General features: G+C 53.7%; 6 protein-coding genes across 6 annotated transcripts; 3 read left to right on the top strand and 3 right to left on the bottom strand.

The window, feature by feature from the left end:
• Positions 1-1152: 1152 nt before the first annotated feature.
• On the bottom strand, positions 1153-2108 carry COL26b_012344 (uncharacterized protein; the record flags this gene model as incomplete). The annotated part of the gene is made up of 2 exons (XM_053184989.1): positions 1153-1931; positions 2000-2108. 2 exons carry the CDS (start codon positions 2106-2108, stop codon positions 1153-1155), a joined length of 888 nt encoding a protein of 295 aa, XP_053031074.1.
• Positions 2109-9946: 7838 nt separating this feature from the next.
• On the top strand, positions 9947-10476 carry COL26b_012343 (uncharacterized protein; the record flags this gene model as incomplete). Its single annotated transcript, XM_053184988.1, has 2 exons — positions 9947-10381; positions 10423-10476. 2 exons carry the CDS (start codon positions 9947-9949, stop codon positions 10474-10476), a joined length of 489 nt encoding a protein of 162 aa, XP_053031073.1.
• A 2004-nt stretch (positions 10477-12480) lies between these two features.
• COL26b_012342 (uncharacterized protein) lies at positions 12481-13926 on the bottom strand (the record flags this gene model as incomplete). Its single annotated transcript, XM_053184987.1, has 1 exon — positions 12481-13926. One exon carries the CDS (start codon positions 13924-13926, stop codon positions 12481-12483), a length of 1446 nt encoding a protein of 481 aa, XP_053031072.1.
• A 1548-nt stretch (positions 13927-15474) lies between these two features.
• Positions 15475-16616, top strand: COL26b_012341 (uncharacterized protein; the record flags this gene model as incomplete). The annotated part of the gene is made up of 3 exons (XM_053184986.1): positions 15475-15765; positions 15817-16559; positions 16580-16616. 3 exons carry the CDS (start codon positions 15475-15477, stop codon positions 16614-16616), a joined length of 1071 nt encoding a protein of 356 aa, XP_053031071.1.
• Positions 16617-17938: 1322 nt separating this feature from the next.
• Positions 17939-18832, bottom strand: COL26b_012340 (uncharacterized protein; the record flags this gene model as incomplete). The annotated part of the gene is made up of 2 exons (XM_053184985.1): positions 17939-18557; positions 18651-18832. 2 exons carry the CDS (start codon positions 18830-18832, stop codon positions 17939-17941), a joined length of 801 nt encoding a protein of 266 aa, XP_053031070.1.
• Positions 18833-19174: 342 nt separating this feature from the next.
• On the top strand, positions 19175-21591 carry COL26b_012339 (uncharacterized protein; the record flags this gene model as incomplete). The annotated part of the gene is made up of 3 exons (XM_053184984.1): positions 19175-19196; positions 19251-21445; positions 21499-21591. 3 exons carry the CDS (start codon positions 19175-19177, stop codon positions 21589-21591), a joined length of 2310 nt encoding a protein of 769 aa, XP_053031069.1.
• Between the last annotated feature and the right edge of the window lie 1080 nt (positions 21592-22671).

Below are 22671 nucleotides of genomic sequence, written 5' to 3'. Positions count from 1 at the left end.
GCCAAAGTAACAGTACCGTGGGCGGTGTCAGGGTGGCAGTACCTGCACCAATTTCTTACAACTATTCACAAGCTACATTGAACGCGGGGATTCTGCCTTAATATTTGTTAATACAACGGCGTATCATCAAGCCCGGCGTTGGGATGGCCTCCTCTCGGCGGCCGAAGGAAAAGCACCTCGGATCAGGAACAGTGTGTCGTCGTCGTCGTGAGTGTATAGAGACTTCGTTGGATGAAGTTGACGACGACGACGCCTCGCATTAGACCTCTTCGCATTGTCCGAAGATGGCATGCGAATGGCCAGTTCAAAATCAAATTTGCGATTCATGATTTGAAATGTTTCCTCCTCTGTGATTCGCTAGGCGTGTTTAGTTTCGCCTCGCCTGACACAAGTCCGGTGTCAAGTTGCTGGTGTGGCCGAGAAGAAGGGATAAGGCCTGAGCAATGGCTCGCTCCCTTCACTTCGGACGAGGCAGAGCAGGCGAACCTCGGATAAGTGGCCACACTTCAACCACGCGCGGATTTCTATCAGCGTGGCCGAGGCTGGATGGTAGCCTGGGCCACGTCTTTGCCATCAAAAACAAGCTTAAGCGATGGATCCGTTTCCGTCCGATAGGGGCGCGGGGAAGTTGACGGCGGTTGGTAGCCGTCGGTTCGCCAGTCGTTGTTGCTGGTACAAACACCCAGACTGACAGTGGTCAGTTCCTGTTTTCGATTGGTAAGTTGTGGGAATACTGTAATTGCTCGAGTACGCCCCTAACTCTCTCGTTCTCACGTTTTCGTGTTCATGATGGGTAGGATTGTCATGTACTTGAGTAAATACGTACAAAGTCTGTTCATTAGAATCAACATCAAGAAATATGCTGCTTCAGTCAAGTCACACGATGTCAGGCACAGAATGTAGTTTCAAACTCCGACTGGCGTCAATTGCTTATGGAAAAGTGACGACCTAATAAGAAAAGTATGTAGGATACAAAATAAAGAATGGCCGTTTCCAAAGCTCTATACCCAAGTCTGGAATTCCATCGCAGCTCCGTGGGAGTCCCTGACTCCCTGCGTGCTGGATTAAAATCCCCCAAACTCCCAGGCTTGACACCAAAACGCGAGGATCTCTCAAAAACCCACACAAAATAAAGAAGTGAAGATTTCTCGCTTATGCGCGGTTGTTGAGCTCCATGCGCTTCTTGATGCGGTAGGCGATGGCGCGCTTGCGGCCGGCGGCGGTCTGGGTGAAGGCAACAGAGCCACCGAAGGGGCCGGCGGCAGCGCCGTTGCGGACACGGGCAACGCAGACGCCAGAGGCCATGCCGACCTTGCCGTCGCAGGTCATGCCAGCGGGCATCTGGACCTTGACGGGGAAGTCGGTGTTGGTGGCGAGGGACAGACCCTGAATGCCGAGTCCCGGAACGTCCTGGGTGACCTGAGCGCTCTGGAAAGCAGACTCCTGGGTACCTCCGGAGGTACCGTCGACATCGGCGGTCAGGGGGCCGGCGCCGTCCTGGTTGATCTGGCGGAAGGTCATAGTGATGGTACCGTCATCGGCGCAAGTGGGCATGCCTTGGGCAGCACCCATGCCGGCGGTGGCGGCGACGCGAGCCTCGGGGGGGCCGTTCTGCTTGTTGCCCTTGTTCTTGCCACCACCACCGAAGAGACCTGCGAGACCCTGGCGGACGTGTAGCTCGGCACGCTTGGCGGCGTTGTTGGGGATGTTGTCCTCGACACCGGTTCCGGAGGCGGCACCGTTGTTCTTGGGGGCGGCGGCACCACCCATGAAGTTGTTGATCATGACCTCGGCGGAGATGGGGCCGTTACCCTGAGTGCGGCCAAGAGGGCCGACCTCGCCGGAGGAGATCTCGCGGTCGCGGATGATGGCGGTATCGGCCTGGGAGCCGCAGCCGTTGGAAGAGCAGTCACGGGGAGTGCCGTCGGCGACTTTGATGGTTTTGTTAGAATCGAAAATCCCAAAGAAAGCCGACGAACCAGTCGAAGAAAAGACTTACCGGACAGACCGGGCATGGTAACACCGTTGGCGCCATCCATGGACACAACAAGGCCGTGGGCCGAGACGGAGGCGGCCAGAGCGGCGACAACAAGCGATTGGGAGCGCATCTTGATGAGTGAAAGTGGCGAGCTGGAGGAAACTTAGGAGTCGGAGGAGTTTTAGATAATTAGAGAATGCGTTAATAAAAAGCCACCGGGGCTAAATTGTGAAGAGAAGGGAAGATGAGAAGAGAAGGCTTGCTTTCTTAATGCTGCGTGATGAGAGAAGACAGAAAGGTTAGATTCGATGGTGTGGACGGGAGAGTTATATAGAAGAGATCTGGATGGTGGCCCTTGGCATTCCATATTTCCTCATGGCCAGGGGGACGAGATTTGACAAATTCCTAGGTGTGGGATGAGATGGGATGGATTTGGGAGGTTCGGAATCAGATCGTTCCATGCTGTTTGGTAGCAAGGGCAGAGCAGGCGAGTAGCAGCTCGTTGATGCCCATGGTCTGTTCTCAGCTGAACCGCGTTCGCCTCTCCCACTCACACACACGCACTCACTCTCTGCTGTGTGTGCGAGACAGAGAGAGAGAGAGAGACAGACTGAGAAGAGAAACCAAACCAACCTCCTAACGCCGCCGCCGCCGCAGCAGCAGCCCGCCCGCACACACCCCCTAGTCGGCCTACCTTGCGTCCCCGATGCTACCTTGCACCTTGCAAACAATTGTCAGGGTCAGTGTGCCCCGTGTGGCTAGGACCTTGGGGAAGGGTGGATGGGGAGGGAGGAACAAGATGGCCGTCAGTCAAAGTCAACCTCAAGCAAAGCTCGGTATCGCGTCAAATCTAGTGGCACAGGCATGGGGCACAGGGGCGTGGACGAGAGAAAACGAGGGAAGACGGGGGCGTGTAGAAGCAGAGCTGAGATGGGTTTGGTTGAACCTCTGTGTGTGAGGAATTGAAATCGCTTGTCGAGGGTTCTCTTGCCGCGCAAGTTGACGGGCTCACATTGAGACGACGAGACCGGGCAGAGACAGAGACAGCGGCCCCGGCAACGTCGGAGAAGAGTCAACTGGATACCCAGACGATGATGCGTCGTGGGGGATGGAAAACGAGGTTGAAGCTGCCAAGATGCGGCTCTGAGCAAATCGCATCTAAGGCGCTGGAGTAGGCGCCCACAGAAGAGAGGCGAGGGAGCACCCGTGAATCCACCCGCCCACTAGATCCGGGCTACTGCGCCTCATAGTACATGGCTGCTATGCAAGAGTACGTAAGGCAAGGTACGTGAGGTACGTCGGAATGATTTGAGTGATGTGCGGCAGGGCAGGGCAGGCAGGGCAGCACGACAGGGTAGACAGGGCGGTGGGCGGTTGCGAAGCGGTCGCGATGTGCGGCCGGGGTTCAAGCTCGAGAGCGACGTGGTGGCCGTGTGTCGAAGGGATGTGCGGTTAGGTTCACAGCTGCATGAAGCTTGGCGAATCTTTGCTCGTGAATCTGTTTCAGTGGAGTCTTGGCGGCGTTCAACGACCGTGCTGTGCCTGGTGCCTGTGCCTGTTGCTATGAGTGAGTGTGTGTATGTATGTGGATGATTTGAGTGAGTGTGGGCAGAAGAGAGTTGCAGTAGTCAGGAACCTGGGCATAGAGTTACTGGTAGTCAGGAACGGGCAACGTGGGTTTGGAGTAGTCAGCCACCGTCTTGGGGATGAAGAAGCGGCTATTCGAGATCCGATTGGACCGTCAGTCGGGAACATGATGCAGGCTTCTTACGGCAGCCAAGAAGTTTACGGTTTCGACGATCCGACTGGGATGGTGAGCAGATCTGGGGCATCTACTATGCAGTACCGCAGTGCACCATACAAATATTCCCGTGGTGATGCCCACAGGGTCTACGGATACACCAGCACTGAGATTGCCGTATCGCAAGAGGCTAAGCCTTTTCTTGGCCCCCGTATTTCTCCTGGCGAGAGTCTTGGTAGTCGGAGCTGTGTGACGGTGAGCCCGCAACGCCTTGGGAATCGGATCTACGCCGGGGCTGGAAACGCTGGTCCACGTTTTGGAGTCAGGAAACGCGGTCGTTCTCCGTACGGGGTACGGAGCAACTCGGTCGCGGGAGGCGAAGCGCTGCCCAAGGCCATGCGAGGTGGCGCCAGCGGTTTTGGCCATGTTTAGTCTGTGGATCATGATTCAACGTCGTACATGAAGCTGAACCTCTGGAAGATCATCTCCTAGTGTTTCCCCCTTCTTCCACGACGGCGGCGAGGGATGATCACCCGACGATGTGCGATGTGAGGTTCGGCTCGGGGAGGGTTCCCTTCGGCGCGGTGAAGGGTTCTATAGCGCGGGGAGGTGTGGTATAACCTTATGACGAGCCTTTCAGCCGTTAGTCGCGGCGATATGTGGCATCGTGGCCGACATCAAGCGACAGTAGGTTATCTGCTGGCATGCCGACAGGTCGGTAGAGTTCAGAGTTCAGAGTTGATCGAGCCCAACGCCGGCTCCCGAGTGAGCAGAAGGGCGCTCGGGGCAGGAAACAGAAGGCGGTAGACGCGCGATGGAAGGCTTCTAGCGGGCCTGGGAGGCGTGTACGAAGGGTGTGGCCGTTATCATTGTCACCTTTGGTCGTTGTGGCTGTCACCCTCCCTCCCCCTCTGACGATGGTGAAGGGCAAAGACGGAACGGGAGCGCCAGAGACGACGCGGGACCTGATGTCAATGGAACGCAACGAAAGCGACCCTGATCCGAGGACCGGCCGTGTGACCAGAAGCCAGTGCGGCGCTTGCCAGTGCAGTGAGGTGCTCGAGCTGACGAAGCGGCGAGGCAGCTTCAGGCTAGAACAAGCTGTTGAGAAACTGCCCGACATGAAGTGGATTCGGAGATTTAGTGTAGAATATGGAAGCCAGGAAGGCAGAGATAGAGAGAGATGCATGGATCGCCAGCAAGGCCACCAGGGGAAAGGGGAACCACCAGGGTCAGGGTACCTTACCATGTACCTACCTAGGTAATCTCATGTACGTACCGAGACACCCCTGACAAGAAGTTGAAACGGGACCCAAAATAGCGTCAAAGCTTGGGCAGGGCACTTTTAAGCTCAGCTCGTCGTGTGGGTTTCCGACGCAGCGGGTAGGCAGCCCACCACCTTTACCCACCTCATTCACCGTCACTTCACCTTCACCTCATCACAGCCACCAACCATCGCCGTCATCGTTCTTCTCCTCGACAGGGAACCTTCCTTTAGGTTGTCAAGGCAGTCTGGGTAAGGTAGGCATGGCATGGCATGCTTATTTGTGTGTGCACTGCTCTGCTCTGCTCTGCATGGCTTGCCCCTTTCTCTCTCGTTTTCGCCTTGCCAGACAGAACGTGAAGAGTGAGATAGTATGTGTGTACTATGGTAGCCATAGAGATGTAGCACACCCTTTCGCCTCTCTGCCAATTCACCTCACCCATCCACTTACTTCCAAGCAGCGACATGGTGGCTGCCATACATCGCCTTACCTGACATTACCTTACATGCTGCCGTCGTGCCTTACCTTACCTTGCCTTAGTCCACCTACTAACTGCTTGGTATTGCCCGCCCGCCTCCCTCCCTCCCGACTAATGCAGGCACAATGCTGCCAAAATGTCATCCCGCAACCTTATCCTCTGCCTCGTTACCTTGTCCAATACTCTTCCAAATTACCTTTGCTTCACACTGTTACTACACTCTTGCTTTTCCTCGCTTTCAGACACGGGCTACTTTACGCCCCGTCCATCGACCCGAAATGCTTGACCCATTGTCCAATTCGAGCCAAGGCCAGCTTACCCGTTGTGGTAATCTCGCTTTCGTCTCTTCCGCGTCTAGTGGTTGCTTCACTTTATGCCTCCCCAAGTTCCTCTCAACAATATCAAATCCCAACTTCCATCTTTCGTTTCGAGCACAGCTTCTTGCCGCCTGCTACCTTACCCTGACCTATTACTTGTTGCCTGCCAGCAAGTCTCTCAGGCTCAGGCCCTGCACTCGGGTGGCTGACATGACATGTGGCTCCCGTTCGCTCTGACATGCCACCGGCAAGGTCTTGCGAAGTACACGCGCACTCTCGGGCCTCTTCTGTGACAAGCCTGGTACACCTGGGCAGCAAGTCTGCCACCCAAAACCAAAATTCCAGAGACGGGATGTCTGTCTCGACCACTCATCCATCGTGACGTCGGCTTCTTTTCTCACACCCGCGACACAGCTCTCACACGCCCTCCGTTCATGGTCTCAACTTGCTCGTACAACCGCCAGCTGAATCTCGCAACTCGTTTAAACCGGTGCAAACGTTTCCCCGACCGCTTGCATATCATACTGCAAATCTATCGCGATCCGTCCGATTCACCCAAATCTGTTTCTCCTGTCTCTGCGCGGATCGACTTCCTGCCGTCCCCCCAAGGAGCTCCCGGACTTGCCCATCACACCCTCCATCATGGCACCGACCTGGGGTATCGTGGTCCCCTACGAAATCGCCAAGGCCCTCACCTTGTCTTTCCAACACTCAAAGTCATCTTACCTCGTTCACAGAGCAGGGCGTTACGTCCTGCCACGTCTGTCACCAAGGCCCCGGGCCAATCACCGGGATAGCCCGCGTTTGCTCAAGGGGCCTGACTAGGAGGGCTGTGCAGAAAGAACAAGACAATTCCAATTCTTTACTTCTGCCAAATAACCTACACAGTGGTCCCCGGTCGACGCCCATCTTTTTTGCTTCCAACCCTATTTGCCCCAAACGCTGCCACGTCTGGCCTTCATCCCGTATGACCACCGGCCTCCCGGTGGTGGAAACCTGTCGACGAATGCCCGCGTCCTCAAGACGAGATGGCCGGTTTCCCAACCATTGGACTGGCGCGTTGGACAAATGACATCCCTACCGGCCTTCCCAGCCGTTTGATGATTTGATCGACTCTTGCGCAAATCATGTTGCTCAGTTCAAGGTGTCCACTCGCAGCTTCTTGCAGCCGATAATCCTTCACCTTCAAATATGGTTTTGTCGCTTGTCATCCGGCGGCAATCCGACCAAACAAACAGCAACTTTGCACATTTTCGGCTTTAGACTGAATTTGACAGGCGTCATTTGTATGTTTTCCTTCGGAGGAATACCGAGCCTGATGCCTCCGGACAGACCGAATCGGCCGGGCGAATTATCGTTGATCACAACTCCTCCGCCCGATTATGCTTAACTGTCCCCAGACATGACAAAAACAAAGCGGGCTGGACGTTCGACGCCATAGCGGAGCAATTTGTGAACTTGAATTCCAGGAAGACCGGTTCAGATGACCCTTCGAGTAAGGGGCAAGCTCGTGCAACGTTCATTGATCGGCCATTCCTCGGATGAGCTTGCTTGCGGTAGGAGTCTTTCCATCCGGCGGTTTCTGAGACGATGACTGGATGGGTGGTTCCTGGGCAGCCGCTATTTCTGGTTCCGGTTCTTGATGTGGTCTAGACTGTTGCCTACTCGCAGACGTGCCGTTGGGATTGGTTTCCTCTGAACCGTCCATGTCACCTCGACTATCTCCATCTGTACTCACTCCTTCTCATACATGACTGCCGTTTGGTCTGATACTGCAAAAATTTGAAGATGAGAAATGGCAATCTCGTTGCCGGTGTTTGCAACTGTGGTTTTGCGTTTCTTCCCCTTCGTCTTGACTGTTGTCCATTCGATTACACACTCGGTTCAGGGGTCTGCGGGAGTTCGTCGGGTAGTTTCCTGTTGCCTTTTTCAGCTGGCGCCTAGCGACCGAATACGAACACATCAAACCCAGCAGTCTCCTGACGAGAGCGTCAAGTCTAACTCTGAAGTTGAGAGCGGGCGCCAAGTCCTGCTCCCCAGAAGCAAAACTACCACCCTTTCCCGCAATCTGCGACTCTTTTTGGATCATCTACAGGAACCCCCATCTCGCGATTTGCAAAGTAAGAGCATTTGAGCATTGTCGTGGTCAATCTCACGAAAGCGAGAACAGGAGGACTATGCTTCTTTTTCCGCGGCTTCCACGCAAACGTGCAACAAGGTTCATTTGAGTGAAACGAACGCTTGTTATTCCACACTGACCGGAGAAGCGACTCTAGATCCCCAGGCGGTCCTCCGGTTTCATCCCGTTGTGCCTCGGGATGATCATCAACTGACTAGACGCCAAAACCGGACCGGCAAACCGACCTGGTAGAGCCGGGGGCCAGTTGCGCCCGTTGCCAAGGCGGCTGCGGCTGTTGGGCTTATGTGAAATCGACTCTGCAAACGCAGGAATCCGTCTGGAGACAGTCTGGCCTGTAAATTGTCTGGCCTGAAGATGGATCGACGTGAGTACAGTACCCGTTGGTAACTGGAATACAGCTGCACCGCAGTCGGCGCAATCTTTACCGCTCCGAGGTCCTCAGGGGTATCTGAATCCATCTGGCGGTGCGGATGTTGTCTTGCTTTTCTCACACGTTATTGTGCAATGAACAGTCGTGTTCCTAGCGTATTCTCACTATCAACGTTTATTGTTCGGTCATCGCAAAGTGGCCCCCGCTTCACACTCTTGGTTGCCTCTTGCTTCGAGTCTTCGACAGCCCATTTGACGCTAATCCACGAAGTTCAGTTCATGGAAAAGCCACTAAACGACTGTCTCTATTGATGACGATGCTAGGCAAACGATAGTGGCATGCGAGCATATTGACATGGGGGGTCATACGATCGATCCTCCGGCTCATCTCCAAACTACAAGGTATCAAGAGATGGGTTCGGAGGTTGAAATGCTAGGGAAAGTAGAGGCAAGTAACCCGCTTACGGCTTACCTTGCATCCCTTGACGAGCAGATGTGTATAGCACCGTGATGCTGCAATGAAGGACCCCTGGACAGATTAAACCGACCACTGCTAACGTATTTCACTAGCAGGACATAGCTTGTGTCTCCAACTATTTATTCAATATTGTGCCCACGACTCTGACCCATCGACCCAGCTTCCTCTGTGCTGCAAAGCAACTACAATACCTGGGGAGCCTATTCACATAGCACCTATCGTGCAGCCCCTGTAGTCCCACACAACAACGATTCGAGGTCTTCCTGAGTCGGCAATAAGACAATCAGCCCTGCGGTAGGGTGCTGCTGAGATGCAGTGCAAGGAGCCCGTTTACACAATGGAGTATTTCGGAAAGCGGTGCCATGCTCAACGCCAAGAATACTCGTCCGCGGAGAATGCTCCGAATTTGGACGCTCCTCGCGACCTCGCCTGGAGCTGTGTAGCCTCTGGACCAATGAAGGTGCCGTGATTCGTTAGCAAGACGGGAATCCCTTCAACGGGTCCGGCCCGGGGCCACGGACAGGGAAGGTGAGGTTGCATCCGGTTGCAGCTAGCTTCAATTAGCGCCAGAGACAGCACCATCGCTGCGCCCAGGATGATGGAGACAGGGTGATCAGAAGCAGGCGCGTTCCCATCGCATCCGCCGTCGTTTCTGAGAGTGTTTTCTCTCAAACACACCCGAAAACCAGCATTGCGCGAAGCGCACTCATCATGGCGCCCCTACTGATAACATCAGCCTCGTACTTTGGAACCGCAGTGGTTCTTTTGCTCGCTTATACAGCATGCATCGCCATCTATCGCGTGTTTCTCTCCCCGCTAGCAAAGTTTCCAGGCCCCAAATTAGCAGCTCTCTCGTCGTGGTACGAGTTCTACCATGATGTCGTCCAACCCGGCAAGTTTACGACTCATATTCAAGACCTTCATCGGAGATATGGTATGTGCATGCCTTCAAGGTCGCTGTTGATAGTGCGAGAATGATGAGCTGGCTGGTCTGGCCACACCTTTTCAATGCATTCGTGCCACAGTCCATCAGCAGGACTATCCCGCCGGTGGAAAAGCTAGCCCCTGACGCATATCAGGGCCAATCCTTCGTATCTCGCCCACAGAACTGCATATAGATGATCCGTCGTATTTCGACACTCTCTATACTCGCGCCGGTCGTCGTGACAAGTATGACTTTATGGCTGGCCGATTCGGGTTCTCAACCGACAGCTTCTCGACATCTCCGCACGAGTTGCATAAGATTCGCCGCAAAGCGCTAAGCCCGTTCTTCGCGGCAAGCAAAATAGTCGAATTCGAATCCGTCATCAAGACGAAAGTCGATGATCTCTGCCGCAAACTGGCCGCGTCTGCCGATGGTGAGGTCGTCAAGCTTGACCGTGCTTTCGTCGCATTGACCACAGACACCATTACTCAGTACGCTTTTGGTGAGTCGTATGACCATCTTGACTCGCCCGGCTTCGAGAAGACGCTCTACGAGGCTTTCCGTACAATTCAAAGCGTCGGCGCCCTTGGGCAGCAATTTCCCTCTGTTTTCAAGATATTGAATGCGCTCCCGCTCTGGTTCGTGAAAGCAACACAGCCGGAAATCATGCCCATAGTCACTTTGAGACAGGTGAGTTGAGGTATCGCTTCGTGAGGAACCGGCTCTGACAGCATACCGCAGAGTATGAGAGCTCGAATCGCCGAGATCCGTGCCGGGAGCAATGACACAGCAACAAAGATAGATCATGCCAACATCTTTTACGAAGTCATCCACAGCGACCTCCCAGACTCAGAAAAGACGGATACTCGGCTTGGAGACGAGGCACAGCTGATGGTTGCAGCGGGCCTTATTACGACTTCTTGGGCTCTCGCGGTGGCCACATTCCACTTTGCGAGTAAGCCAGACATCCCAGCACGGATGCGGGCAGAGCTTGCTGCCGCTGGGTGGCCCAGTGGATGGCAGAAACTCGAGAAATTGCCCTTCTTGAATGCCTGTGTACTAGAATCAGTCCGACTCTCCCACGGCGTTGTGACGCGGGATCCTCGACTTGCCCCTGATACGGAGTTGAAATATGGTGAATGGACCATTCCAAGAAATACACCGGTCTCGATGACTACCGTTGACGTCTTGATGAACGCCGACTTATTTCCCGAACCGACGTCATTCATCCCGGAACGCTGGATGGCGAAGCCGGAGCTCCAGCGGTACTTTGTTGCATTTGGCAAAGGGTCACGGCAATGTTTGGGCATCAAGTAAGCAAAACTCTTCGTATAGACTAATCACATCTAACTGGATTATTAGCTTGGCGTTGGCGGAACTCCACATTGCGATCGCCCAAGTCTTTGCGCGGTTCGACTTTGAGCTGTTCGAGACAGAGGAATCAGACGTGCGAATGGCCCACGCGTGGCTCGCCCCTTATCCGAAACTGGACTCGAAAGGTGTCAGAGCGAAAGTACGGGAATATAGCATCTAGTCGCCCGCAAGACCAAGTTGATCAAAACATTGAAGACGACGAATCCGAGCAGTGGTACAAGAGCAGGTCGAGGACGACGAATTGTCACAAAGAGCAAGTAGTCTCGCGGTAATCGGAAGGAAAAGAGGATATATTTCCCGTCCAACATTGATGACTGTTTCTACCGAAATCTCCGCATGACAGGGTGAATTTCAATTTCAGCTACTGTAGGAGATGTCAGAACCTGTGTCATACTCTAAACTTTCCGAGTTTTCCTGAGATAACTTACAAGGTAGCTCCTGAAGCATCAGAGCAGACAGCCTTTCCAGAAACTGCAACACACTGCCCTTGGCCATTGTCGAGAAGTCTTGTTCCGTTCGGAAGATTGGGATCAACATCTGTGCCAGCGAGGTCTTGAAGGGCTTTGCGGTCGGCTCTTTGTTGTTCTCTGCTCCCACCGCGTTGAGGAGCGGCAGCTGCGAGACCGAGAATGGCAGTAAGAACAAGAGGAATAGAGAACTTCATTTTGACAAGTTCTAAAAATGATACTGTAAAAACAGAATGTGAGATTAAAGAGAATCGGCCGGCCGAGAACTGAGACTAAGCTAGTATATCACACAGATGGAATGCACAAAGACAAGAACCGAAAGCTTTCTGGTTGTTGAAGGCTTATTTATACGAGAGCTGACAGCTCTTGGAATGAACCCTCAGTATATGTGACTTTGTTTAAGATGGGATGGCATTCGGCTTTGGCCGATGTCATGAACTTGACAGGAGGCCCCTGCCTCTCCGCGGCCAAGTTGACTCCTGTCACAGACCCGAGACAACCCCACTGGTAACGCACCTTAACAGAGGTCGTATGACAAGTAAAACTCGGCTGCGAAGCCAATTAGGCTTCGAAGTATTGTTCAGAAACCAAAATCAGCTGCGACGTTTTGTCACTGGCGAAATTCCCTCGCTCGCCTTATGATCGACACTTCATGTTTGACGCCGTAGCGAGGAGTTTCACAGACGATCAATGATCTCCAGATAATCAGGCGGGGGATCAATTGGATCAAGCTTGAATTTATGATACAACTTATAGAGTGGATTTTGGCTTCTAGAATGTTTTGAATCCGGGGTCGCCGGATCTTTGGGCTCCTCTCTCCAATCGACATTCAATAATGCCCTGACAACCGCAACATGGCCGTCGCGAATCCCTGGAAGCGTTCGTGTCTTTGCAAAGTGCCCAAACCCCATTGTCACATGCCGGAAACGCCTGCTTTTCACCCGGAATTTAAATCTCTGGCAGAATCTCCGTAATGTTGCTCTTAGCCAGCTTGTCGGTCTCGTCCAAAACTTGAATCATTCGTTTCTTCGCAAGGGCATTGCATTCTTCCTCAAGTTTGGCGTTGCCCATATGCTCCATGGCGATGTAAATGACGGATTCCATGAGGCGCATGGCCAAGGGGCCAGCCATTCCAACGTCATAGAATGCTGGCGTCTCGTTCACTTCTAAAAGCCACGCAGTGCCATCCGTGTCAATGAGGAAATCGACGGCGAAGAGCTCAAAACACTTATCCACCGTTGTGAACTTATCCGCCATGGTGTGGGCTGCACCACGAAATAGCTCAGCCGAGGTGTGACAAATCTGTTCAAAGACGCTTGCTTTCCAGTCACCAGGCAGCAAGTCGTCTGGAGCCGACCAGAAGTCTCTCATCGATTGCTTGTTTATAAAAACATCTTCGTCTTGAAGGGCGGTGTTGGTCAGAGATGACTTGAGACTGGGGTTCAGCCAAGGGGGCTCATAGTCCTCCCCGGCCAATAATGCGAGCATCTCCTTGAAGACGTAGACCTTGAGACGGCCCATTGCAAGGACGTAGGCTCGAGCATGCCATTTTCTCTTCTCCATTGGCGGGATGTGAACGATGTATCTTTGAGCCACGAACTCGCGCATCTGGGCCGAGGGAATTCTGCCTCCCTCTTTGAAGACATACTGCGGCTTCGGGGCTCTTTGAATCCTGTCCTTATTCTCCTTCAAGGCCAACTCTCCAGTTGCCGTTACGAGTGCGTCCAAGGTGTCGAGCCCAGGCGTCGACAGGGTTGGATAAAAGCCTTCAGAGTTGTCGCGGGTGGTGTCATTTTCCGACTTGCCATTGGCTTCAAGCATGGCTTGGTAGCTGAGATCGCTCTCGTCATCTTCATCAATCTCGTATTCCGCGAGCTCGAGATGGCTGGCAAGCTCCTCCATCGTACTAAACAGTCGAATACCAGCACCGCAGTCAACCAGTGCCGGTTTCAAGATCCACCACTCACGCTCTGAGGCTGGTTTGTCCTCGTTGTCTTCCAGCGAGGACAAAAGCGTGAGGTCGTCAGCCGCAGTCAAAGCATCGTCAACATATTCGGCATAGTCAAGAGACAACCGGACTGTCAACGGGACACACTTTTTGAGAATGCTTTCCGGTCTCTTGGCCGTCCAGAAGTCAACGACTCTGGCGAGATAGTCCTTCCGAGCAAGCGCATCGCTGTTCGGGTAAGCGTTGATCAGAGCCTTTTCAGCAGTGTTCAGAGCGGCGAAGTTGCGGTTGAGTGCCCACCCATCGCAGAACTGAAAGACTGTTGAAGCGTCCGAAGGAAAGTCGTCAAAGTCGTCGATGAAGATGGCATCGGGCACATGGTTTCGGATGAAAGACTTTATGTGCTCCCCCAGCCAAGGGGCTGCTGGCTGAATATAAACGTGCATTTCGTGAGAGAATGGCGTCGCAGCAAGGTTGACACTTTTCAACGAAAGTAGCTGTCTATCTCAGGTGGTAGTGATGCTTGCCGGGGGATTGTGTAATGGACGGCTCGAGATTCCATATGACTGGCTGGCGATTGTGGTATCACAGGCAGCTCCCGAAGCTGCAAACAATAGTTAATCATCAGGGCAGAAGAGGCCTCGGTCTGAGACGGAGGAATCACCGAATAAATATGATTTGAGCGGTCACTCATCCAATTGTATGCCCGGCTAGGGCGGTTTGAAAATCGAGAGGATTGTTTGCTGTTGGAGTGGCCAAGATGTGTGCCAAGCTGAGTTGCTGGATACCTATTACCTAACAAACCTGGAATCTTCACATTCATTATTTCTATTAGACATTTCTCACCAAATAAACGTAATTCATATCGAGAATGCATCGAATGACATGACCACAATTTCGATCCCAACGCGATGACCTGCCATTCTGCTGACTTGATCCTTGAAGTTGTCGTTGCATTCAGACCCAGAAGATGCAGAATCCGATGCATATGCGTGTTTGAAGCCCAGGAAGAAAATCAGTTACGTTTTGATAACCAATTCGCGATCAAATACATCAAATCACTGGCACCAACGAATCACGATTAGAAGGAACGTTAGGCTAGCGTTGTCTCTTCATGCCCTATCGTTGCTGTCGCACGCAACGACAATACTTCCGGGTCTAGAGACCAGCATTTGCTGGATGGATAGAGAAATCCGAATCCTAGGCCAGAGATTGTCGCATTCATGAAGAATATACTCTTCTGCTCTATTGAAGGTAGAGCAGGGTGACTTTCGGTGTTGAGTATTTGGCAGGGTCCGGCGGCCAACAGCGTCGTATGCGAAAGTGGTTGCCAGGTTTCTAGGGGGGAGGCCGAGTAGCTTTCTCATGCGCAATCATGCGAATCGCATACTGTATGGCATGACGTGAATGAAATCAAGTAGTCACTCTCTGCGAGGTTTTGATGCCGCCAAACCTTCGCGTCCAGAACACTGAAATCGGGTTGGGATGTTCAATAGCGCGTCGCGACGGAAGAGCTGATGCCAGGGCAACGCTGCAGGCTGGATCAGGCAAAGTTGGGCGGATAGCTGCCAATCGGGCGTCTGCCATCGACTTAGGAGCCGGTATTTTGGCACAGACATGCGCTAGAAATTGGCCGTTTGACAGGTCCTCTGTTAAAGCTGTACAAGCTGCGGCCGCTTCACCGAGGTGAGACCAGCGTAGGCTTGGTGGGGCCGCGGTGAGTCGTCACACCTGGGCAGGTGCCCGACTAACAGCGACCTGGGGATCCTTGACCGCTAACTTGCAAGGCAGTTGAGGCAGCTGCTGGGCTGATCCCTCCACCGCCGTTTCTCCCCACCATCAACACAACAAATGCGATTCCTGCAATCGGCGTCAATTCAATGCGACACGCGCCTGCTAAAACCACCCACCCCCCCTTTTTCTTCGACGACTTCGGCCAAGACAAGATTCAACTCTGATCTCTCGAAACCGCCTTCACGCAGCAAAATGTCGTCATGGCGACTCTGCCGCCCAATTCTCTGCTTGCCCGATCCCGGCAACCGCGCGCCGTCCCGTCAGCAAAGGCTTCGGGCGCATCTGTGACCACCTCTGTAGCTCCGCCGCCCAATGCTACCTCCAATGTCAATCTGTTTCTCACCAATCTTCGTCTGCTCGACTTTCCTTCCTACCCTGATTGGCCCGACTTCGACGCCCAAACTTTCACGGTGCAGAAGAAGCGCATCCAGTGCGTAGAATGGACGCTTTACCAGCTCTTCGTGCTCTGGGACCCGGAAGAGGCGCGAAATGTACGTCAACAACCGCCCTCCTTTGAACCTTACTGACCCTCTATGCTGCAGAAGCTTCAGCCCTTCTTCCCTCCTCGAGACCATGTCCAATCCTTGAATCTGCGTGCCGCCCTCTTACGAAGCCTCGAGCAGGCCAAAAAGACCGGAGTTCTTGGCCGCGATGCCGTCGTACGCAAGACAATGTTGGATGAGTGCAGGGGTGAACGGCTAGAAGAGGTCCTTGCTGTCTTTTCCTCGGCTGTTCTCAAAAAGATGGTTGCAGAAGTTGCCGAAGCTGAGGGAGAATACCCCGCTATTGCTCAACAACTGGCACTGGAAAATCGTGGATACAGCGCTGAACGCGCTGAGCTGGTGACACTGGCTCTTGCTCATAAGGTATCCATTAGACATGCGATGCGAAGAAAGGATGCAGCGAGGCAACGATACCGTGGCCTCGCCGAGCTGCTGCATCTCAAGGAACAGAACATTGCGCACCGGAAAGAGCAGATCAAGGCTGCACGAGAGCAGCCGAAACATAAAGACATCTCGGACGATGTGAAGCTGGATACCTGGAGAACGGTCCGCAACAACTGGGCTGGAAACGAACAGTGGATGGAGACCTTGCTTTACGGTGATGCAAATGCGCGAAAAGATGGCGTATTGACAGCACCTTTCGATCGAGTTTGGAGGCGTCTGCAGTCCGGTCGTCTTGCCGAGCTGGAAGACCACGGGAAAGGTCTGCTGGAGCAACTCGACGGCCGGGTGAAGACCCAAAAGGAGAGACTAGCGAAATGGCAGCATTTCCGACAAAACATGTTTGGCGACCAGCCACTAGCTCCTACTCCCTCGACGTCCCGCCCAGCAAAATCTAAACGAGGTATCGATCTCGGTTTCGACAAGCATGAGAGCCTCCGCCTTGGACGAATGAGCCCAAGAAAGCAGCTTGCGAGAAGGAGACCCCATTTGACCTCTGACTATGCAGATTTACTCGACGGATGCGAAAGGGACCTGGCCCAGGTGGGCGCTCAACCAGTGATCAACTTCACCGAAATGTTTGGGCCGCCACGATCCCATCGCCTAGGCCAACCAGAGCGGCCCGAAACAATTTCGGGCGCGAGGGAGAGTCTCGGGGAGGAAACAGTATCCGAGCTGAGCGAGCTGGAGGACGATGGCCACGTTTTGCAACATGCTCCGCGGCGGCCCTCGACACACGATGTAGCACCGCCATCACGACGCCTTGGGCGACCGTCTCTCCAGCTCTCGGAAGAGGCCAAACGCCATGTCGAGTTACCGCGGCCACTTCCAAGCCCTCCAGTGCTCCCCCCGGACACACACGACGAGCTATCTATACCCCCACCGACTCCGCCACTACCAGAGGAGGATCAACTCACCCAAAAGATTCCAAGCCGATCCCCTAGTCCTCTACCGTTAGCGGCGGAACAGCCAGTTATTTCTTTTGACAGTGAAGAAGACATACCTGAACCAGAACCCCCGAAGTCACCCACACAGGAATTGGCAGACCAAATTCTTGACGACATACACAATGCTTCTCCTTCTCCCGTCAAACGTCCGAAACCTAGACATACGTTATCTCTTGCGGAACGAACCAGGTTGTCCATGGCGCGGTCTTCACGTGGGGTACGGTATGATCCGGACGATGACGAGGATGAAACCTTGTCCTTACGACCTCTATCAACACCCAGCAAACACAACGAAGACCTTACGATCAGCATTACAGACGAAGACGATTTAATGTCTCGTACACGACGAAGCATGGCAGGTTTTGAGGCTGCCCGCCAAAAGGCACAGCTGGATCGACAAAGGTCACTGAAGAAATCTCGGGCGCGGGCAAGGACGGAAGGCAGCCAATTCCCTGTCGTTGAAGAGGAAACGATAGAATTGGACCCGGACGCGTCCATCCTCGCAGAAGAGTTGATGGCCAAGGAGGATATGGAGGCGGTTTTTAGGAGTCGGCCAAGGATCAAGACCAGCCCAGCTCCCTCGCCTTCGAGAAGACCTCTCGAGGCCGAAGATGTATAGTGACTTAGATATGTTTCATGACCCATACATAATACATTTGAGCTTCTGTATTGAGAAAGCTCTATGATTGCTAAATGTTGTACACTCCAAGGCTGCTTGGGCAATTCCGTTTCTTCGCAACTCATGGGCCAGACCATTTTACAGCTTCCAAAATTTACCAGCCCTGGTTTGTCAGCTCCTGCACTCGACGCACTGTCGCGACGAAACCCTCCTTATATCGCTTTATCGATCTCTCCCTCCTGAGCCTCTTGCGTCTCATTCCTGGACGCTCGTGAAACTTCTGCCCGTGCCAAAGGGACTTGATCCTGTTCCTCTTGGTTGAGACATCGAGGGCCTTCATTGCGGCGGAAAAGTCGCGGGAGCCGGTGACGTGGATTGTGCGGCCTGTTTGCGGGCGAGTTCGGAGCTCGATCTCTTGCTGACCAGCGGCGTGGTGCTTCATCATGAAGTCGTCGGAGTCCATGGCGATGAGTTGAGAGATATCGAAGTTTGAGGAAGTGGCATCGTACGCGAAAGGAGTGTGGGGCTTCTTTTTGGCGGCTGCTGTCGGAGAGGACGATGTCGAGGAGGCCGTCGTCGATGATTGGGGGTTCTCTGCGAGGGGACCTTTCACACCGAACAGAGACTCGTTGTTGAACAAAGTGCGGGATGTCGAGAAAGTACGTGGCTGTAGCCATAGAGGCTGGCTGGCCAGCTGTGATGATCGTAGTGAAGTGTTGCGGAGGGAGCATGAGGTGAGCAGTCTCCTGCTCAAAAGCCCGATTTCGGACGCCCTGAAGATGTAAGGATTAGTGAATGTTTGATCAATGGCACGAGTTCGTGGTCCTACATGGCGATTAGACACTCTACCAAGCGGGAGAGCACACTGCTGGGCGCTGGCGTGGGTTGCGCAGAATGGCAAAATGTCACCACCGACGAGCTCGACCGCGAAGATTTCCTCGAAAATGCGAAAGTTGCTGAGGTACGTACCGGACCTCCCGCAGTGCCCGCCGCTCGGACAGGAGCTCACTCGGATAAGCGTGTCGCCGTACTCCCGCCCGCTCCACATATTGGACCAATCAGAGACCAGTCGCGAGACCAAGCCTGCTTCGCGTTGGCCTCGCGCCGAATTTTGAATGTTCGACCCAGAGCTTCTGGAGCTCAAGTCGTCAGTGTCGTCCTCGTCTTCGTTTCCGTGCTCGACCTGGTCCCCCCTCCGCCTTCACCATACTCTGCGCCTGCCGCCCGACCTTACGGATAGATCAAGTCCTAGCAATCTCTACCTGCAGCCGGCTTCGATCGCGACACGAGGTAGTAGCGACTATTACTAGACCCTCGAATTACTTACGGATTGCGGATTGACACACCGACCGAGCGACATTCAATTAGCAACCACTCGCATTGCATCGTCATGTCGTACAACCCGTACGGAGGTATGCATTCGTAGCTCTCGAATTCAAAATTGCACTCACTCAATCTCTCAGCAGGAAACCCTTACGGGCCTCCCCCGAGCTATGGCGGCTTCCCGGGATCCAACGCCGCGCCTGGCATGGCTCCTCCACCTGGTCTAGGTTTGGGATACCAAGCTGCGCCATCGAGTTCCTACGCTGACCGATATTCAGGCCCTCCGCCAGGCATGTCTTCCGCTCCGGGAATGGCACCACCTCCCGGTGTCCAGCAATCCAACAACGCACAAGCTAACCGACAAAGCGGCCTGCCGCCTAACTTCCAAGCTCCCGCGAACCTCCCCAACATCAACTTCAGCGCACCCGTCATCCGTCTGGGAACCATAGGCGCTAAGCCAGGTGCCCCTGAATCGGGAAGGAAGGACAGCAATACCCCAAGCGGTGGAAGACAAGGACTTGGTATGGACCGTGGCTTTGACCAGTCAAGAGCCGCTGCTCGAGAGCACATGCAATCGCTCGTCCCTCCGACCAGCGAAGAGAAGTTGCGCACGTTATTTGTTCACAAGATTCCAGACGGAGTTGGTGGCGACGAAGGTATCGAGAGAATCTTGAATGCCGTTGGCAAGCTCCGGAGATGGGATGCCGCAACATCAGTTCTGTCTGATGGAAAAGGCGCCAAATTTGGCTTTGCTCAATACGAAGACGCCGACTCCTTTTCGACGGCTGCCGATCTTTTGCAGGACACCGAAGTTCCTCTCAAACGCCAGAGCCCAGCGGAAGCGCCATCTGCAGATGACGACAAGTTCGAAGGAGTCGAAATGGTAAAGCTCCAGGTTACGGTCGACCCTAACTCTCTGAAGTACATCGAATCCTACAAAGAGGGAAGAGGTGATGACAGCGGTGCCGATTCAAGGACCCAGGCTGCGAAAGACGCCCTGCGGCACGTAATTCGAGACCTCGTTTACCCAAAGACCGCAACGAACATCGATGGCGAAGGTGATGTTGCAATGGGCAACTCCGGTGAAAACGTCGAGGTTGTCAATATTCCTCTAGCTCAAGATGACGAACTCGCAGACATTCCCGCTGAGATGCGGGAGGTTGTCGCCGCAGAGATCGCTGCGTTCCGAGAGCGTAGCAACAAGCGGGACATGGAGCGTCTGAAGCGCGAAGAGGAGATGGAAGAGATGGAACGAAACCGCAATGGCCCTTCCCGTCCATCCAGACTGGACTCACCACCTCCATCCAACTCGAATAACATTCCTGTTGGACCCCGTGGTGTCCCCAATGCTCCTTCTGGCCCCAGGGGCCAGAATGGCACCCGGACAACTTCTTTCGTCAATGGTGGCATCTCCAACACCGAGTTCTCAATTAACCGTGAGGACGAGGACACGGACGCTGATGACGAAGAACTGTATCAGCGAGAACTGTCTAAGCAAAACTCCGAAGACGAAAAGATGTATCTCGAAGCCGAACGCAAGTGGGTCAACAGAGAGCGGTCTAGAGCTGCAGCTCTGGAGCGTGAAAAGGAGCGCGAGCTCCAAGAAGAGGAGAGCTTGGAGAGGCGGGTGCAGGAGCAACTCGAAAGAGAGAAAGCTTGGGATGACGAGAGAGAAGCGTCTCGGAAGAACCATCTTTACTACCGTGATCATGCTGCATGGGTTAAAAAACGGCAGATCGAGAGAGCCGACGAACAGGCAAGAGACGAGGCAGATCGGAAAGCGGAGGAGGACGAGCAACGCAGAGAGGCTGCCGATGTGGAGAAGGCGCGTGGTATTGCCGACTCATTCCTTGATCAGCAGGCCCAGGAGATGGAGCAACGCCAGCAAGCTACTGTTTCCGCCCCTGCGCCCTTCAAGTTGTCTCTTGGCGCTGCTGCTCAACGTTCTCAAGCCCAGCGTGCCGCACCGCAGCGGCGGACTGTTGCTGAAGTGGAAGGCCTCCTTGATGATGAAGAGCAAGACAGCACGGCCAAGAGGCAGCTGATTCCCATCCAGTTTGAACCCACTACTGCGGCGGATAAGATGACAGAGGAAGAGATCAGCAAGGCGGTTCGTGCACTCGCACAGGAGATCCCGTCCGAGAAGGAGGGATTGTGGAATTGGGCGGTGCAGTGGGAATACTTGGACGATGCGATCATCCGCGAGAAGCTTCGACCGTTTGTCGAGAAGAAGATTGTTGAGTATCTCGGCGTCCAGGAAGAGCTTTTGGTCGAGGTGGTGGAGGAGCATCTACGGAAGCACGCCAAACCTTCAGATCTGGTCGAAGAGCTTGTCCCAGTACGTGCATTAACCCCATATTTCCAGAATATTTCAGCTAACTTGACCAATAGGCTTTGGATGATGAGGCGGAGGATATGGTCAAGAAGCTGTGGCGTATGGTCATCTTCTTCACAGAGAGCGAGAAACGGGGATACCCAGCATAGTGTAGGCAAGCCCGGCATGATGTATTATACCAACTTTTTGGGGGGCAGCATTAAACAGAATCGGTCCTGCTTCTCTACTCTTGGGCAGACTCGGCAATGATAAGGCGTGTCGACCTCTGAAACTAAAAGTGAGCGAAGATACTGTGGCTGCGCATCCCGCATTTGCAGAGATCATGGAGCTTACTCTGCCCATCCAGATGCATGTTTCTTCGCCGCTGGATCAACAGCAGTCGAGGCCAGTTTTCTTCGTATGGAGACAAGATAGGGCAACTGAGTAGGTATTCTTTAACAACACCGCCATTGACGAGTGCAGATACTTACTAGTACACTGTGAGTTTGTAATGCTTGCCCGCACTCCGTTTCGATTGCTGCTGCTCACTTTTCATCCCGTAGCGACGAATTGATCTCAAATGTGCAATCAAAGACCAAACCGCCTCGACCGTTGGGCTGTTGTCAATGGTGCGGATGTCTCCCTCGGCTCCATTCGGAGTAGGCGACGGAAGCGAGAGATTGGTATCACGGTATCGTGGGGGAGCCATTCCATAGCGGGTCTTTGGCAGGTTAGCCTGGAGATCACTCAGCCCACGAAGCAGGGGTTTGTTCTTCTCCTCGGCTCACGGCACTGGCAGAAAGCTTCGCATCCATTATCCGTTACTCAATGATGTCACAAGGTGAAGACATGGGGTTGTCAGCTCAGCCGAGTGCATCGATTAGTGCAACAAGCGCGATTGCCTTGCGCTGCGGTCTTTTGCTTTCGTCGCAAGGCCCTTAGGATGAGCGGACATTTCGTCCGACAAGATGAATGGTTTGTCTTTTCTAAGTTTCTCTCTCTTGTCGGAAATCCACACACCGGGATCGTCGCTCTTAATGCATCCTACGAATAATATCCGTCGATGGATACACTAGGTACAGTGGACTGTGGGACCCCCCCTTTGAGTCGTGTTGGGTCGCTTCATTTCACTTTAGTTTCGTCTATCATCATGTCTACCACGGTTGATCCCGACTCTTTTCTGGCTCACGAACCATGCCGAGCGTTCCCAAGATCTCCCAAGGCTTTTGGCTGGCCAATTGCGATTGAGT

The sequence above is a fragment of the Colletotrichum chrysophilum genome (genome assembly GCF_026319265.1).
Source record: "Colletotrichum chrysophilum strain AFK26 chromosome Unknown scaffold_172, whole genome shotgun sequence".
Lineage (NCBI taxonomy): Eukaryota > Fungi > Ascomycota > Sordariomycetes > Glomerellales > Glomerellaceae > Colletotrichum > Colletotrichum chrysophilum.
The sequence above is the reverse complement of the archived record's forward strand: the minus strand, read 5'-3'. Positions and strand labels throughout refer to the sequence as shown.